This window comes from Hyla sarda, chromosome 6, assembly GCF_029499605.1.
Source record: "Hyla sarda isolate aHylSar1 chromosome 6, aHylSar1.hap1, whole genome shotgun sequence".
Lineage (NCBI taxonomy): Eukaryota > Metazoa > Chordata > Amphibia > Anura > Hylidae > Hyla > Hyla sarda.
Window position 1 is genome coordinate 237,524,310 of NC_079194.1, and position 18,670 is coordinate 237,542,979.

The 18,670-nt window shown below is 45.2% G+C and overlaps 1 protein-coding gene across 1 annotated transcript in view; it reads right to left on the reverse strand.

Annotated features, from left to right (window-relative positions):
* IGHMBP2 (immunoglobulin mu DNA binding protein 2) overlaps positions 1 to 18,670 on the reverse strand; it is a 96,395-nt gene that overhangs the window by 45,572 nt on the left and 32,153 nt on the right. The window contains exon 7 of the mRNA XM_056526716.1: positions 10,103 to 10,250. Within this exon, the coding sequence (XP_056382691.1) occupies positions 10,103 to 10,250 (148 nt within the window). The remainder of the gene's footprint in view (positions 1 to 10,102; positions 10,251 to 18,670) is intronic.

Here is an 18,670-nt window from a genome sequence, read left to right on the forward strand (position 1 = left end):
AGTAAGGCTCCCTATTCAGGGACCTAAAAAATATAAACAGACAGCAAATTACTGTCAAGTACAACATTAAAAGCACCAATGCAAAACCAGACCAGTCACTGACTTCCTTAAAGGGGTTCTCCTGTGGAAAACTTTTTTTTTTTTTTTTATCAACTGATGCCAGAAATTTACACAGATTTGTAAATTACTTCTATAAAAGAATCTTAATCCTTCCAGTACCTATTAGCTGCTGAATACTACAGAGGAAATTATTTTCTTTTTGGACTACAGAGCTCTCTGCTGACATCATGACCACAGTGCTCCCTGCTGACATCTCTATCCCTTTTAGGAACTGTCCAGTGCAGCATATGTTTTCTATGGGGATTTTCTCCAACTCTGGACAGTTCTTAAAATGGACAGAGATGTCAGCAAAGAGCACTGTGGTCATGATGTCAGCAGAGAGCTCTGTGTTCCAAAAAGAAAATAATTTCCTCTGTAGTATTCAGCAGCTAATAAGTACTGGAAGGATAAAGATTTTTTAATAGAAGTAATTTACAAATCTGTTTAACTTTCTGGCACTAGTTGATAAAAAAAAAAAAAGTTTTCCATCGGAGTACCCCTTTAGGAAGTCAGTGACTGGTCTGGTTTTGCATTGGTGCTTTTTATGTTGTACTTGACAGTAATTTGCTGTCTGTTTATATTTTTTAGGCCCCTGAATAGGGAGCCTTACTGATCACTAGAACTTCATACCGTGCTTCTTTGGCTTCTATCAATCTAAAGGGACATAACAGTCCTATTGTTTTAGCTGACGACTTATTATTAATGTCCTTTAAGTAACTCCATGCAGAGTCTAATCCTTACGGGTGGAGGACAACAACAATGCCATTTAAACTAGTCACAATATTATTGACCAATAGGAATAACAATCATAGAGGAACACATGGCTTCTTCACTGAGGGTCAGGAGTCAGACCCCTACTAATCTGATAATAATGGCATATTCTAAACAAGTTACATGGTTAGTACGGTCGAAAAAAGACATATGTCCATCAAGTTCAACCAGGGAATTAAGGGGTAGGGGTGTGGTGCGATATTGGGGAAGGGATGAGATTTTATATTTCTTCATAAGCATTAATGTTATTTTGTTCCAGGAATGTATCTAATCCTGTTTTAAAGCGGTTAATTGTTCCTGCTGTGACCAGTTCCTGAGGTAGACCGTTCCATAAATTCACAGTCCTCACGGTAAAGAAGACGTGTCGCCCCTTGAAACTAAACTTTTTCTTCTCCAGACGGAGGGAGTGCTTCCAATGTGGGCAGAAATATTGCCCTGGGGGGCACTGAAACGAATGGGGGGGGGGGGGGGGGGAGTATAGTTGCAAAGGCAAAAATACTTAAAATAGGCAATCAGAAAAGGTTAAAGGGGCTCTCCAGGACTTGACCTTCAAGGTTTGATCAGTGGGGGTCCAACCAATACATTCTGTCCGGCAGAGCTATTGTGGTGTTGGTGAGGAGGGGGATGTACGCAGTGTACAGGAATGAAGCAGAAGAGTTTCTTTCACAATAAGATCTCATCCTGTCCTCACAGCATTGGTGCACATTCATCATACCGCAGGATAGCAATATCCATCCAATTATACTTCTGAACTATGCAAAGAAACAGGGAGCCGGAGGACTGTCTATGGCAGGCAGGCTGGTACAATGGTCAAATCCTATGGAGCTTATTATGAGAGGGGGTCAGGTCTGAGATATTCAGAGCAGCATTTTAATTCAGCTTGTCCTGGAAATATCGTTATAAAAAAACTGTCAGAATGTCAGGTGTCTGCAACGCTGTTATTGCTACCAATGGAACAATATTGGAGAAATGTCACGTTATATGAAATATAAGAAATTATCAAATTGACTTATTATGTAAAGGAACAAACTGTTCCGAACGCTGGAGCCGTCAGCCTGTGATGTCATAGCCCCGCCCCTCATGACGCGTGATGTCATGAGGGGGCGGGGCTATGACGTCACAGGCTCCCGGTGCCGGCGTTCGGAACAGTTTGTTCCAAACGCTGAGCAGCGGAGTACCCCTTTAATGATGCAGAGAACACATGCTGAAGAAACCACATTGGTGGACTGCACCCCCATAATCCCAATAAAAAAAATTAAAAAAATTATATATATATATATATATATATATATATATTTTAGGGATCTACCAATTATCGGTTTGGCCGATATTAACGGCCGATATTCACGATTTTGGACATTATCAGTATCGGCAATTACCTTGCCAATATGCAGAGAATGCCCCGCCCCCCTCTCCCCGGCCAGAGACCACCGCCCCCCCCCATTGCCTCCCCCATCCCCGGTTATATAATTACCTGTTCCCGGAGCCTGGGGTCCGCGCTACTTCTGGCTCCTGCAACGTCCTGCGGCGTCCTGCGAGCTGCGCAGCACAATGACGAGTGACGTCCTCAACGCGACGTCACCATCAGTGCCGCACAGTGACAGTTCAGGATGCCGACGGAGCCAGAAGTAGTGCGGACCCCGGGAACAGGTAATTATAAAACCAGGGATGGGGGAGGCAATGGGGCAGCGGCGGCGGCGGTTGGACTAGGGAGGACCCCAGGACAGGCAGGGGGAGAGAAGCGGGCGGCTATCTCTGGCCCCACAAAAGCAGCTGCAGTTCACTGATTTAAAGCGCCCACTTTAAATCATTTATCTGAGGGGCCGGGGGGGGGGGGGGGGGAGGGTGTTAAATAGTAGGGATCGACCGATATCGATTTTTTAGGGCCGATACCGATAATCTGTGGAGGTGAAGGCCGATAGCCGATAATTTATACCGATATTCCGGTATAAATTATCGGCTATTTCTCCATTGCGCCAGCATAATTCCACTGTGGCAATTCCACAGTATACACAGAGCAACAGAATCCCATTTTAAACAATAGGACTCTGCTGCTAGTGGATTTCCACAGTGAAATTATGCCAGCCGAATGTCCGCAGTGTGGATGAGCGCTTAGTCCCCCTAGATCTCTTAGTTCTCCTCCAGATCCCCCCTTTCCCCTTGTTTGGAACCCTTAGTCCAGTGGTGTCCAAACTGTGGCCCTCCAGATGTTGCAAAACTACAATTCCCAGCATGCCCGTTCCATTGGCTGTCCGGGCATGCTGGGAGTTGTAGTTTTGTGGGCCACAGTTTGTACACCACTGCCTTAGTCACTCTCAGACCCTCTGTTATCCTCCTTCAGCCACTAAGTCCCCCCCAGATCCCCTTGTCTCCTTCTCCACCACACTTTTCTGCCCTCCTCCCCGACTCTATAATTATTAAAACTTCACTGCCATCAACCACACACACACACCTCTCTGATGCTTTGTTATCTTCTAACCCCCCCCCCCCCCCCCTGTGATTTTCTACACTCCAATTACAGCCCCCTCCCTCATTCCATACTGCTCTCTCTCCCCTATCCTCCTTTTCACCCACCTTGTGGGGAGGACAGCTGAAGCAGCTCTGTGGCGGCGGGATGTCCTCCTCCTCCAGCCAGGGTACGGACCGTGACGTTAGGTGCCTGCGTCGTGTGCTGCGTCCCTGCCTGTTAACTCATCGCTGTTGTAATAAAGAAAACTGTGTCCCTGTAGCAGAATGTGACTCTCCTCCACAGGGACACAGTTTCCTTTATAACACCGGCCCGGAGCGAGGTCCCCTTAAGTGCAGAAGGGGAGGAGAGCGGCGAGGTCCGCATATGCTTTATTAAAAGAAAAAGTGCAAGGGCAGATAAACGGCCACTGTAAATATGCCACTACTGCCTCCTGACATTCGGGACTCCTTTGCTGACATATGGGGCTCAGGCCCCGGATAATTTGACTTAGTGACGCCGTGGATGGCAGCGGGAGAAAGGTGAGGGAGTGGAGAAGTGGAGGAGCGGAACAGCTGACAGCTTCCTCTTCACCATGCTGTCAGGCAATTGCTCCGCACGGCAAAACAAGGCGTGCGCACGAATGGCGGGACTTCAGTCCCGGCCTGAAGTTCAGGGCCGGGACTGAAGTCCCGCGATTCGTGCGCACGCCTTGTTTTGCGCATTATCGGCAGGTTAGAAGCCGATACCGATAACGGGAAAAAACGTGAATATCGGCCGATCATATCGGCCGTGCCGATAATCGGTCGATCCCTATTAAATAGCCGATAATTTATACCGGAATATCGGTATAAGTTAATGCCTATCGGCCTGAAAGGTTGCAGATTATTGGTATCAGTATTGGCCCTAAAAAAATAAAAAATCGATCCTTATATATATATATATATATATATATATATATATATATATATAGCTAATCCAAACGAATCTCTGTCCTCAAGGAAAAGGTGGTCATTGGAGGAAATGGGCATGTCCCCAAAAAAAGGGGCATCTCTATGCTTTAACACAGCCCTGTAGAGTTGATTACAGGACCTGTAATAAAGAAAATCTATTTGTCCTTTCGGCTTCATGTTTGTTGATGAGATCATTGAAAAATAAACTATATATTTCTATTTGAAACTGAATACAAGCCTCTATCCTTCTACCATCTGCCTTTTTGTTTTCCACAACACGTTTCACCAGTAACCTGGGAATCTCAGGAGACCAAGACACTGTCCTCAGGGGATCAGGTTACTAAAGAAATTTCTTGGAGATACGTGTTGCTTCTTAAAAAGATCTAAAACTCTCTGGTGTACTGAACACAACGTGCATCTACAGCATACAGCAGCAAAGCATCTTTTACTCATATACCATATATACTCGAGTATAAGCCGAGTTTTTCAGCACAATTTTTCGTGCTGAAAACACCCCCATCGGCTTATACTCGAGTGAACTCTCCGCCCTCAGTGGTCTTCAACATGCGGACTTCCAGATGTTTCAAAACTACAACTCCCAGCATGCCCGGACAGCCATCGGCTGTCCGGGCATGCTGGGAGTTGTAGTTTTGGAACATCTGGAGGTCCGCAGGTTGAAGACCACTGTTAAATCAGACATTGACAAGTGGTGATGATGAAGGGGGTGGTGTGGGATGATGACAGGGTAATGATGACAGGCGGTAATGATGAAGGGGGGGGTGTGGGATGATGACAGGGGGATGATGATGAAGGGGGGATGATGACAGGGTGATGATGAAGGGGGGATGATGACAGGGTAATGATGAAGGGGGGATGATGACAGGCGGTGATGATGAAGGGGGGATGATGACAGGGTGATGATGATGAGGGTGTTAATGACGGCGGTCTGGATGATGACAGGGGGGATGATGTACTACCCTAGGCTTATAGTCGAGTCAATAACTTTTCCTGGGTTTTTTGGGGTGAAATCAGGGGTCTCGGCTTATCGATGGGGATTCCAGTGGTCAGACTTCCAATGACCAAATACATATGGCACTCCATTTACTCTATATGGGGCTCCCCAGTATAATTTAGAACTGTACTTGGCCATTTTCAACAGTCTCATACGCAGCAAACGGAGTGGTATCCAAGCATGCACACTGTCAATCCACTCACCTGGCATCCTTGAGGTTGGTCTGGGTCTCAAAGTTTAGACCACCACAGGAAAGGGAATACATTTACATTGCAGTTCCATCTCGGAACAAGTGCCAGACTATTAGGGACCAATTACACTGAGGAAATTCAGCAAGAAAAATATCCTCACTGAACCCCACAGAGGATCCATGGTCTTCTGCATGAAGCAGAAATTATACGGAATAGACATCTATGTAGGTTGCATAGGCACAGGCACTGCCCTATTGACTTTCATGATGGATTCTGGCAGAAGACTGAACAAGTTTAACCTTCCGCTGGAATCTAAATCCTGTCGGAAATTCCATCACACTTCTGGCGTGTGAATTGAGCACCACAATACCCACTGAAATCAATAAGGTCTACGGTGCAATTCTCTGTAGTGTGAATCTAAATTGTTCTGCTATACTGGATGCCTGATGAAAAGGAATTTCCTTTTATTGCTAAGTTCACACATCATAAAATAAGTTGATATATTTCATTTCACTTAACTCCTTGGGGACAGAGCCCATTATAACCCTAAGGACGGGAGCATTTTTTGCAACTCTGACCACTGTCACTTTAAACATTAATAACTCTGGGATGCTTTTACTTTTCATTCTGATTCCGAGATTGTTTTTTCGTGACATATTCTACTTCATGTTAGTGGTAAATTTTTGTCGATACTTGCATCGTTTCTTGGTGAAAAATTCCAAAATTTGATGAAAAAATTGAAAATTTTGCATTTTTCTAACTTTGAAGCTCTCTGCTTGTAAGGAAAATAAACATTCTAAATAAATAATATTTTGATTCACATATACAATATGTCTACTTTATGTTTGCATCATAAAGTTGACATGTTTTTACTTTTGGAAAACATCAGAGGGCTTCAAAGTTCAGAAGCAATTTTCCAATTTTTCACAAAATTTTCAAAATCGGAATTTTTTTAGGGGCCAGTTCAGTTTTGAAGTGGATTTGAAGGGTCTTCATATTAGAAATACCCCATAAATTACCCCATTATAAAAACTGCACCCCTCAAAGTATTCAAAATGACATTTAGTAAGTTTGTTAACCCTTTAGGTCTTTCACAGGAATTGCAGCAAAGTGAAGGAGAAAATTCAAAATCTTAATTTTTTAGACTCGCATGTTCTTGTAGACCCAGTTTTTGAAATTTTACAAGGGGTAAAAGGAGAAAAAGACCCCCAAAATTTGTAACCCAATTTCTCTTGTGTATGGAAATACCTCATATGTGTATGAGAAGTGTTGGGCGGGCGCAGTAGAGGGCTCAGAAGGAAAGGAGCGACAATGGGATTTTGGAGATTGAGTTTTGCTGAAATGGTTTTTGGGGGCATGTCGCATTTAGGAAGCCCCTATGGTGCCAGAACAGAAAAAAAAAAAAAAAAAACACATGGCATACTATTTTGGAAACTACACCCCTCAAGGCATGTAACAAGGGGTCCGGTGAGCCTTACCACCCCACAGGTGTTAGACGACTTTTCGTTATATTCGGATGTGTAAATGAAAAAAAAAAAAATTCACTAAAGTGCAGGTTTTTCCGCCAAATTTACCATTTCTACAAAGGGTAATGGTAGAAAAATCCCCCCAAACTTTGTAACGCAATTTCTCCCGAGTACTGAGATACCCCATATGTGGCCCTAAACTGTTGCCTTGAAATACGACAGGGCTCTGAAGTGAGAGAGCGCCATCCGCATTTGAGGCCTGAATAAGGAATTTGCAGTAGGGATGGACCCGGTTACAAGGATGGGGCTTGTCTCCACCAAAACCCTACAGCAGTGTCTCCCACAGGGTGCCTCCAGCTGTTGCAAGACTCCCAGCCTGCCAGGACAGTCTATGGCTGTCCGGCAACACTGGGAGTTGTGGTTTTGCCACAGCTGGAGCCGCCGTTTAGGAAACACTGCCGTATGAGACGTTTTTCATTTTTATTGGGGGGGGGGAGGGGGGGGCGGCGACGTGTAAGGGGGTGTATGTGTAGTGTTTTACTTTTTATTATTTGTTAGTGTAGTGTAGTGTTTTTAGGGTACATTCACACAGGCAGGGGTTCAAAGTAAGTTTCCTTGAAGGAAACCCACTGTAAACCCGCCCGTGTGAATGTACCCAGCTGTGGCAAAATGACAACTCCCAGAATGCACTGACAGACCGTACATGCTGGGAGTTGTAGTTTTACAACAGCTGTAGGCACACTGGTGGGGAACCACTGAGTTAGAAAACAGACTCTAGCTCAGTGATTCCAACCCATGTGCCTCCAGCTGTTGCAAGACTACAACTCCCAGCATGTACGGTCTGTCAGTGCACTCTGGGAGTTGTAGTTTTGCAACAGCTGGAGGCACACGGGTTGGAATCACTGAGTTAGGAAACAGACTCTAGCTCAGTGTTTCCCAACCAGTGTGCCTACAGCTGTTGCAAAAATACAATTCCCAGCACGGCCAGACAATCAGGGATGCTGGGCGTGTAGTTCTGCAATATCTGGCCCTTCAGATGTTGCAGAAATACAACTCCCAGCATGCCTGGACAGTCTGGGCATGCTAGGAGTTGTAGTTATGTAACAACTGGGGAAGAACAGTGGCCTCCAAACTGTAGCCCTCCAGATGTTGCAAAACTACAACTCCAAGCATGCCCAGACTGTCCAGGCATGCTGGGAGTTGTAGTTCTGCAACATCTGAAGGGCCAGATATTGCAGAACTACACGCCCAGCATCCCTGACTGTCTGGGCATGCTGGGAGTTGTAGTTTTGCAACATCTGGAGAGCTACAGTTTGGAGACCACCATATAGTGGTCTCCAAACTGTGCCACTTCAGATGTTGCAAAACTACAACTCCCAACATGCCCAGACAGTCAGTTCATGCTGGGAGTTGTAGTTTTGCAACATCTGGAGGACAACAGTTTAGAGACCACTACACAGTGGTCTCCAAACTGTGACCCTCCAGATGTTGCAAAACTACAACTCCCAGCATGCCCAGACAGCCTTTGGCTGTGTGGGCATGCTGGGAGTTGTAGTTTTGCAGCTTTTAGAAGGCCACAGTGAAGATCACTCACCAGTGACCCGATTTGCGCGGATCGCCGATATGGGGGGGTCTCAGGACCCCCCTTGGCATTGCCACGGGATGCCTGCTGATAGATATCAGCAGGCATCCCGGTCCGATCACCGCCCGGCGAGCGGCAGTGATCGGAAATACGGAGGGTGTATGGATACGCCCTCCGTCCTTAAGTGACGGGACGCGAGGGCGTATGCATACGCCCTTCGTCCCCAAGGAGTTAAAGGGGTACTCCGGTGGAATTATTCTTTTTTTTTTTTTTAATCAACTGGTGCCAAAAAGTTAAACAGATTTGTAAATTACTGCTCTAAAAAAATCTTTACCCTTCCAGTACATTTTAGCAGCTGTATGCTACAGAGGAAATTCTTTTCTTTTTGAATTTATTTTTTGTCTTGTCCACAGTGCTGTCTGCTGACACCTGATGCCCGTGTCAGGAACTGTCCAGAGCAGGAAAAAATCCCCATAGCAAACCTATGCTGCTCCCAACGCGTGCAGGTGATGTCACACGCGAGTGAGTCGCGGCTCGCGTGTACGTCCCCTGTGATTGGCCGGAGACCGGTAGTCCCGCCTCCAAGATGGCGACGCCCACCGGAAGACGCCATGATTCGGATTCGGGTGGTGGACGCCAAATTCAAAACCCTGGGCATATAAGGAAGCCCAGGTCTATCCAACATCCTCTGGATCACCATGGATAGTTCGGTCGCTGGCCGCTTCAGATTTTTTAATAGAAGTAATTTACAAATAAATCGGTTTAACTTTCTGGCACCAGTAGATTTAAAAAAAATGTTTTCCACCGGAGTTCTCCTTTAAGCCTTTTCATCCATTTCGGGAGAAAATCTATGCGTAAAATAATAAGTCACAGCGTTTTACAATTATCTTTATATACACTTTACATACTTTTCTGTTATGTACATATCCCTTTCTCTGCATAGAGAAGTAACCTTACAAACTGAGTGTTATGCTGTTGTGGAGAGGCGAATTGTACTTTGCCTAGGCACACTAGGGAATTTTCGCCCAAGGCAGCAGCCTCCCATTGTATTCAATGGGATTCTGCTGCACTGTGGAAATTCCAATTTCATACTCCACCGAAAGAATGAACAACATGTTTATTCTTTAAGTGACATTCCAACTCGAACCGCATTGCTGTCAATGGGGGCAGCACATGTCCGCCGCGCGGTCATAGTCCGAATTCATTCTGGCTGCTCCTGAACATGGCATGGAGAGATGCTGCTGCACAGCTGAACAGTCAGTTAAGTGACTAATACTTCTTTTTTTGGAGTACCTTTTATTTTCACCGAATCCTTACAGGGTATTTATTAATTAGATAGTGCTTATGATTCTAGCATTATCAGATGGAATTGAGGACATTTTGGAGAATGACTTACAGAATTTCTTGATGATGACTCATAAAGTCATCGCTATTTCTATCCATCAGGAAAGACATCACATGAACTGTCTATGAATCATACAGCTCCCTATGGATTCTATCAAGACCGGATACTAGGGAGATGTCCACAGAAAATGTGATTAAAGCCGAACAAATTGTATCTGCCCACCGTCCCCTCACTGACCTGTGTTGGTGGCGAGGAGGACATTGGCATTTTTCAGCGTCTCTATCATGGCCGCCTCCTCTCTTTCCTTCAGCTCTTTTCTCAGAGCTCGGATTTCTCTTTTGAAGCTGCTCTTTTCATCTCTGTTCTGCAGTTTTCTCATTTTAGCCTTTCAAGGAGAAAAAAAAAAGCAATCCTATAATAGCAGTGATTTGTTGTTCTTTCATTTAAAGAGAATATCAAAATGTTATCATAGCCGTATAATGGTAAATCAGATGGCACTGCAGTAGCCAAAGTTTTTTTTAACCCATTAAAGCAGTGTTTCCCAACCAGAGTGCCTCCAGATGTTGCAAAACTACAACTCCCAGCATGCCTGGACAGCCGAAGGCTGTCCAGGCATGCTGGGAGTTGTAGTTTTGTAACATCTGGAGGCACCCTGTTGGGAAACACTGCCCTAAAGACATGTTTTACAGTTACATGCATGTGCCGAATCTCTAATCTCACCAACGTGCCTCATTTATCTAACTATAAACTACCCTTGTTGCCCATAGCAACGCTTTAAACTAATTTTCTCTCTTAAAGAGGACCTGATCAGGCGATAGTCCTGGGGATAGTCAGGGGGTTTGAACATTGTACATTGATGGGCGTGTATGCCTAATACACACCCCTTGACTATTTAATCCCGCTCCTTACCTGATAATCACTCCTATTACACCCATAAAACTATTTAACCCCTTAAGCACCAAGCGGTTTTCAGTTTTTGCACTTTTGTTTTTTTCCTCCTTACATTTTAAAAATCATAAACTTTTCAATTTTCCACCTACAAATCCATATGATGGCTTTTTTGTTTTGTTTTGCGCCACCAATTCTACTTTGAAATGACAGGAGTCAGTCATTTAACCCAAAAATCTATGGCAAAAAAAATAAATCATTGTGCGACAAAATAAAAATACGCCATTTTGTAAATTTGGGGGCTTCCATTTCTATACAGTATATTTTTCGGTAAAAATTTATACCGTATATACTCGAGTATAAGCCGATCCGAATATAAGCCAAGGCCCCTAATTTCACCCCAAAAACCCAGGAAAAGTTATTGACTCGACTATAAGCCTACGGTGGGAAATACATCATCCCCCCATGTCATCATCCAGACCCCCGTCATTAACACCCTCATCATCATCACCCTGTCATCATCCCCCCTTCATCATCACCGCCTGTCATCATCCAGACCCCCATCATCATCACCCTGTCATCATCCCACCCCCCCTTCATCATCACTGCCTGTCATCATCCCACCCCCCCTTCATCATCACCACCTGTCATCATCCCCTTGTCATCATCCCACACCCCCCCTTCATCATCACCACCTGTCATCATCGCGTTGTCATCATCCCACCCCCCCTTCATCATCACCACCTGTCATCAGCCCCCCCCTTCATCATCACCGCTTGTCAATGTCTGATTTAACAGTGGTCTTCAACCTGCGGACCTCCAGATGTTCCAAAACTACAACTCCCAGCATGCCCGGACAGCCATCGGCTGTCCAGGCATGCTGGGAGTTGTAGTTTTGAAACATCTGGAGGTCCGCAGGTTGAAGACCACTGCGGCCTTCGGCATCATCCAGACCCCCCCTCCCTCACCCCCTTTAGTTTTGTACTCACCTCTGCTTGGTGGGACGTTAGGGTGCGCTGGTCCGGGCCATCTGTGCTGCAGGGACCTTCCGGTGGGGAGGGATAGTCGTTCCGGGCTGTCCATCTTCACCAGGGGGGCCTCTTCTCCGCGCTTCGGGCCGGAATAGAGACGTTGCCTTGACGACGACACACAGGGACGTTGCTCAAGAACGTCCCTGTGTGTCGTCGTCAAGGCAACGTGACCATTCCGGGCCGGGCCCGAAGCGCGGAGAAGAGGCCCCCCCGGTGAAGATGGACAGCCCGGAACGACTATCCCTCCCCACCGGACGGTCCCTGCAGCACAGATGGCCCGGACCAGCGCACCCTAACGTCCCGCCGAGCGGAGGTGAGTAAAATACTAAAGGGGGTGAGGGAGGGGGGGGGGGTCTGGATGATGTCGAAGGCCGCAGTGGTCTTCAACCTGCGGACCTCCAGATGTTTCAAAACTACAACTCCCAGCATGCCCGGACAGCCGATGGCTGCCTGGGATTGCTGGGAGTTGTAGTTTTGAAACATCTGGAGGTCCGCAGGTTGAAGACCACTGAGGGCGGAGAGTTCCCTCAAGTATAAGCCGAGGGGGGTGTTTTCAGCACAAAAAATCGTGCTGGAAAACTCGGCTTATACTCGAGTATATACGGTACCTTCTCTTTATTCCGTAGTTCCATACAATTAAAATGATACCCTACTTATATAAGTTTAATTTTGTCGTACTTCTGGAAAAAATCATAACTACATGCATGAAAATAAAAATTTTTAAAATTGTCATTTTCTGACCCCTATAACTTTTTTATTTTTCCCACGAAAGGGGCAGTATGAGGGCTCATTTTTTGTGCCGTGATCTGAAGTCTTTATCGGTACAATTTTTTGTTTTGATCGGACTTTTTGATCCCTTTTTATTGATTTTTTTTTTATGGTATAAAAAGTGACCAAAAAGACGCAATTTTGGACTTTGGAATTTTTTTTTTTGCGCGTACGCCATTGATAATATATATTTAACAATATATTTTTAGGGTTTTGACATTTACGCATGCGGCAATACCACGTTTGTTTTTATTTACACACTTTTTTTTTATAGGAAAAGGGGGGTGATTCTGATTTTTATTAGGGAAGGGGTTCCCCACATGAAATTGCCCCCTATCTGCATAGGAACAGGAAGCACAAGAGAGGTTAAAAAAGCCCCTCCCTCCATACTCCCTCAGTGTTTCCTGTTCCTATGGAGGGGTGCAGAGAGGGGTGTACCTTTTTTCCCTGCAGGCTGCACTGGTGGAGTTCGGGCGGGGCGAGTCGGTCACCATTGGCCTCCTCTTCTTTCCCGTACCGGGTCGTGGCCTTTTCCCGAGGCGCTTCTCCGGTCCCGCTTTCGGTCCCCTGCGGTGCTCCGCAAGTTTATGCAGGGGACCTAGTTCATTGGCCGGCCTCGGGTGCCCTAGTTCCCCTGGCTGTTTCCGGTTTCCTATGGCGGCAGTGCGCGCGTGCAGGTGATGTCACACGCGAGTGAGTCGCGGCTCGCGTGTACGTCCCCTGTGATTGGCTGGAGACCGGTAGTCCCGCCTCCAAGATGGCGGCGCCCACCGGAAGACGCCATGATTAGGATTCGGGTGGCAGCCGCCAAATTCAAAACCCTGGGCATATAAGGAAGCCCAGGTCTATCCAACATCCTCTGGATCACCATGGATAGTTCGGTCGCTGGCCGCTACGGATCTCTGGAGCGCACAGGACCCAGCAACCCAGTGTGTAGCTGACCCATTACGGGTAAACCTACTTCTATTTTTTTTTTTTTTGGGGGGGGGGGGGGGGGGGGGGGGGGTATTGTTTTTAAAAATTCCATATTCTTATAGGTTTCCTTCTCTCCTCTTTTAGGAAGACAAGGAGGCCCCGAAGAAATCTAAGGAAAAAGAATCCAAAGTTAAATCCAAAAAATGTGGGGTTTGTGCTATTGTATTACATGAAGGATATAATAAACCCCTATGTAAAGTCTGTATGGATAGGTTAATTCAGCAGGAATCCCCATCTTTTTGGGAGGAACTTTGCTCTATTATTAAATCTGAAGTTCAAACTTCTGTTGCTGCGGCTCTGCCTAAAGCTCAGTTTGTTGATCCATCTCCACCGATTGATCCATTCCATATGCCGGATCTTCCTTCTTTTTTGAATCCTCCTCCATTAAAAAGACGAAAACCACTTTACTAGTGAACTCTGATTCAGATTCTGAGGTTGATATTGTTTCTTTGGGTTACAATTCTCAAGAGAAAGGTGAAGTCATTGAACCCTGTACACAGATTTCCATTTAATGAGGAACATACGAAATTGTGGAACGAAATTCCAAAATTTATGTACAAGTACAGTGGTCCCTCAACATATGATATTAATTGGTTCCAGGAGAACCATCATATGTTGAAACCATCATATGTCGAGTACATATGTCTATGTAAAAATGGTAATTGGTTCTGGGGCCTCGGAACCATTGTATGTTGAATACATATCTCTATGGGAAACTGCTAATTGGTTCTGGGATGACCATTGTATGTGGAGTGTATGGGGAGTGTTTAACAAACCAGGGTGCCTCCAGCTGTTGCACAACTACAACTCCCAGCATGCATGTACAGCCATTGACTGTCTGGGCATGCTGGGAGTTATAGTTTTGCAACAGCTAGAGGCACACTGATAGGGAAACACTGATGTATGGGGTGTATTGTGTGTATATGTATTGTATGTGATGTGTGACATCGCATACAGTACTGTACAGTTATTTAAATACCTTCAGGGGAGACAGAATGTCCTCCATTACGATCCTGCCGACTACAGCTCTATAGGAAAGGAAGGGGAGGGCAACCAGCAGCTCATTGGATGCCTGCAGCAAGATGGCTGCACTGGGGGGGGTGGGGCTTACATGGAGCTCACAGTGGAAGCTTGCGTGAGTTAGCAGGACAGCATGTGAGTAACCGGAGGCAGAACGGGGCACATTAAACAACTATCTGTCAGTTGCTGAAGTTGTCAGCGCTGTCAGATAGCTGTTTGTATGATGGCCCCGACACACAGCAGCATCATATGTCGAGGCTGCCTTCAACATACGATGGGCTCTGAGAGGCCATCATATGTTGAAATGATCATATGTCGGGGCCATCATAAGTCGGGGGGTCACTGTATCAAAAGTGCTTAAGAAGACATCCTTACCATTTGAGGATAGCGCTCAACTAAAAAGATCCCTTAGACCATAAGATGGACAAGAGCAGAGATTTCTTACTCAACCCTCATCTCAAAAAATCTGTTTATTCTAGAGTTCAGCTTCAGAATCGAATTTGCTTTCCCTCCTCCTCAAGGATATCGCATTACAGATCTAGCATCAAAAAATGCAAACATGAGGCTTAGCTCAGGTATAAAAAAATCTGTTATCCCTTGGGATTATCATTCCGGTTCCTCAGCAAGAACAAGGCCTAGGACACTATTCCAACTTATTCTTAGTCCCAAAGCCCAACAGTTCCTTCAGGCCCATTATAAATGTAAAGGGTCATAAGAAATGTATTACATACAAAAAGTTCAAAATGGAAACATTGAAATCTGCCATTCATCTAATTTAAAAAGACGCCTGGATGGTCACTATTGACTTAAAAGACGCTAACTTTCATATTCCTATCTACGAGCCTCACCAGAAATACCTTCGGTTTGCAGTCCAGTTAAACAAAAAAGTCTTTCATTACCAGTTCAAGCTCTACCTTTTGGAATATCCTCGGCACCAAGGATATTTACAAAAGTTATGGTGGAGGTTGTAGCCTCCCTGAGACTAGAGGGGATCACCATCATTCCCTACCTAGACGATCTTTTGATCACTGCCAATTCTTACCCCCTGCTGTCTCTGCATGTCCAACAGTGTCATGTCTGCAAGTCCTGGGCTGGATAATACATTTCCAGAAGTCGGATCCCTCTCCCTCCAGAACCAAGAGATTCTTAGGCATGATCCTGAATTCAGAGGTACAAAAAACCTTTCTTCCAGCAGAAAAGGTATCCTCCATTCAGCAGAAGATAAAAAAAGGTGTTGCAAAACAAATCTGTTACCTTGAGGGAAGCCCTGTCCCTACTGGGGTCCATGACTTCCTGTATACCAGCCGTACTCTTGAGTCAGAGTCATTCCAGAACTCTTCAGTCACAAATACTGAAATCCTGGGATCGCTCTCAGTTGTCACTAGAAAATAAGATTAAAGTTCCTCTTATTGTAAAGAAATCCCTAAAGTGGTGGCTGAAGAAGGAAAATCTTCTGGTAGGGATACCATGGTTTCCTCTTCCATCTATCTCTATAACGACAGATGCCACTCTGTGGGGCTGGGGAGCCGTGGTGGAAGATTTCCAACTTCAGGGTGCCTGGTACCAAGAAACCCGAACCTGTTCCTTGAATTATCGAGAACTAAAAGCGATATTTAAAGCTTTAAAAGCTTCAAAAAATTTAGTGGAGGGCCTTTATGTAAAAGTCTACTCGGACAACACTACAGCAGTGGCCTTAATCAATCATCAGGGTGGAACAAGACACACACCCCTGAAGATTCTAGCAGAGAAGATATTTATTTGGGCAGAACAAAATGTGTTATCCCTTTCTGCAGTACATCTGAAAGGAGTAGACAACCCATCAGCAGATTTCCTAGATCGCCATATTCTAGATCCAGGGGAATGGTCCCTGAATGCTCAAGTCTTTCTCTCTCTGACCCAAGCCTTGTCTATTACATTATTGTACTCAAAGATAAGATCAAAAACATAATCCTACCTTTCTCCCAAAAGTTGTTTCCAATTTTCATAGGTCTCATGACATAATTCTTCCCTCTTTCTGTGCCAGTCCCAAAAACATAAAGGAGGAAGAGTTCCATAAACTGGATGTCAGGACAGCGGTCTTACATTATCTGGAGATTACTAAGACCTGGAGAAAATATTCTCATCTGTTTGTTCAGTATCAAGGACCAAATAGGGGGAAGAAGGCATCAAAAAACTCCATTTCCAGATGGCTTAAGTCGGCAATCAGTCATTCCTATACTGCTGCAGGTCAAGATGTTCCGGTAGGCATCAAAGCTCATTCCAGTCTCCTGGGCCGAGAGAGAAAAGATATTCAAAGCAGCAAAATGGTCTTCGCACACTTTCTTCAAGCATTATAAGCTGGACGTGGCCTCTTCTCAGGACCTTGGGTTTGGCCGAAAGGTTCTGCAGGCCGTGGTCCCTCCCTAAATATACACTTATCTGGTATGTCTCATGTGGTGCTGTCGTGGGTGGACAGCACCATCACAACAGCACCTATCTATTCCCACCCTTATTCTTATATGTACCTGTACATGTTTATTTAATAACTGCTCTCTTAGTAATTTATAAACGCTGAGGGAGTATGGAGGGAGGGGCTTTTTTAACCTCTCTTGGACTTCCTGTTCGTATGCAGCTAGGGGGCAATCTAATGTGGTGCTGTCGTGATGGACTCATGAAAACTGAATTATCAGGGAGTTATAATTCCGACTTATTTTAACTTTTTTTATGCAGTGTTATAGCCCCCTCTAGGAGCTGTAATATTGCATACACTGATTGCAGGCACTGTTCGATGCATTGCCATAGGAATGCATTGATCAGTGTTTTCTGTGCTTGATTGCTCAAGCCTGGATTCCAGGCTTTGAGCAATCAAACGCCGATCGGACCATATACGTCCATGGTCGTTAAGGGGTTAATGATCCTGCAATCAAATTTTTGGCTACAGGCCCTCATAAGTAAACCCTAAAATGGAATTCGGTGTCAGACATAATCTTCAATATACTTTGAAAGACAAAAATATTCCTTTAAATGGAACCTACCAGGTCCCCAGCCCAAGGACCTAACAGGTAATGCTGCAGACAGAAGTATAGTAACTTTCTCCGACACATACCAAAGAAGAGAGAAGAGAGGGGTCACTACCCTGCTCTCCACAGTTTCCGTGGCTTTTGTGCGAGACACCAGGAACCTGACAGGTTCTTTTTAACCCTTTAATTTTGTGTGTAGTAATTCTCTTCATTTTTTTTATTAACTCATTCCAAGAGCCATTTGATTATTTTGGGGTGCAAAAAAAACAAAAAACATGGCTCAATAGAGAGCTCAGGGAAGGAATACATGATATCCTGGTCAGCTAGCATGACAAAGATAAAGTTTGTTGAAGATCCCAGGAGCAAACCCCACAGGTGCCCAGTGAGCGGGCTTTTCTTTTTAGGTGCTCAGAGCTTTTTGTATTGGGAGCTTTCCTCGCCCCTCCTCATGGTCCGATCAGGATATGACACGAGCCATCACTCATAGCTTAGAGCAGCGTTTCCCAACCTGGGTGCCTCCAGCTGTTGCAAAGCTACAACTCCCAGCATGCCCGGACAGCCAAAGGCTGTCCAGGCATGTTGGAAGTTGTAGTTTTGCAACAGCTGGAGACACCCTGGTTGGGAAACACTGGCTTAGAGAGAGGCTAGGAACACTCTCAATACAAAGAGCTCCGATCACCAAACAAGGGCCTATCCCTGATCACTTTCAATGCCCGGGACCTTCAATAGGCATGATCGAGACATCATGTATGTATGGACTCCCCTCCTGAAAGTCTTTAAGGACACGTCACCACTTTATTGGCTTAAAAGTGGGACCAGGTCCGGTTTAACTGTATTCTACAAGTCAATGCTATTACATTAATACCAAACTTATGTTGTTTTTTTCTGTGTTAGCAGGATAAAAGTGCTTTATGGTAATTGTGGTTCGCCATGTGAGATGTCTAATTTTCTTTATTTTTCCAAGGACAGAGCTGTAAAAGGGCTTGTTTTACATGAGATGCCATTTTCTTGGCAAGGATCCAAGGTACATTCAACTTTTTAACCTCATCATGAGTCATTAATAGATCTACCATAACCATGGGCACTGGCTAATTTGTTCATTTTAAAGGGGTACTCCGGTGGAA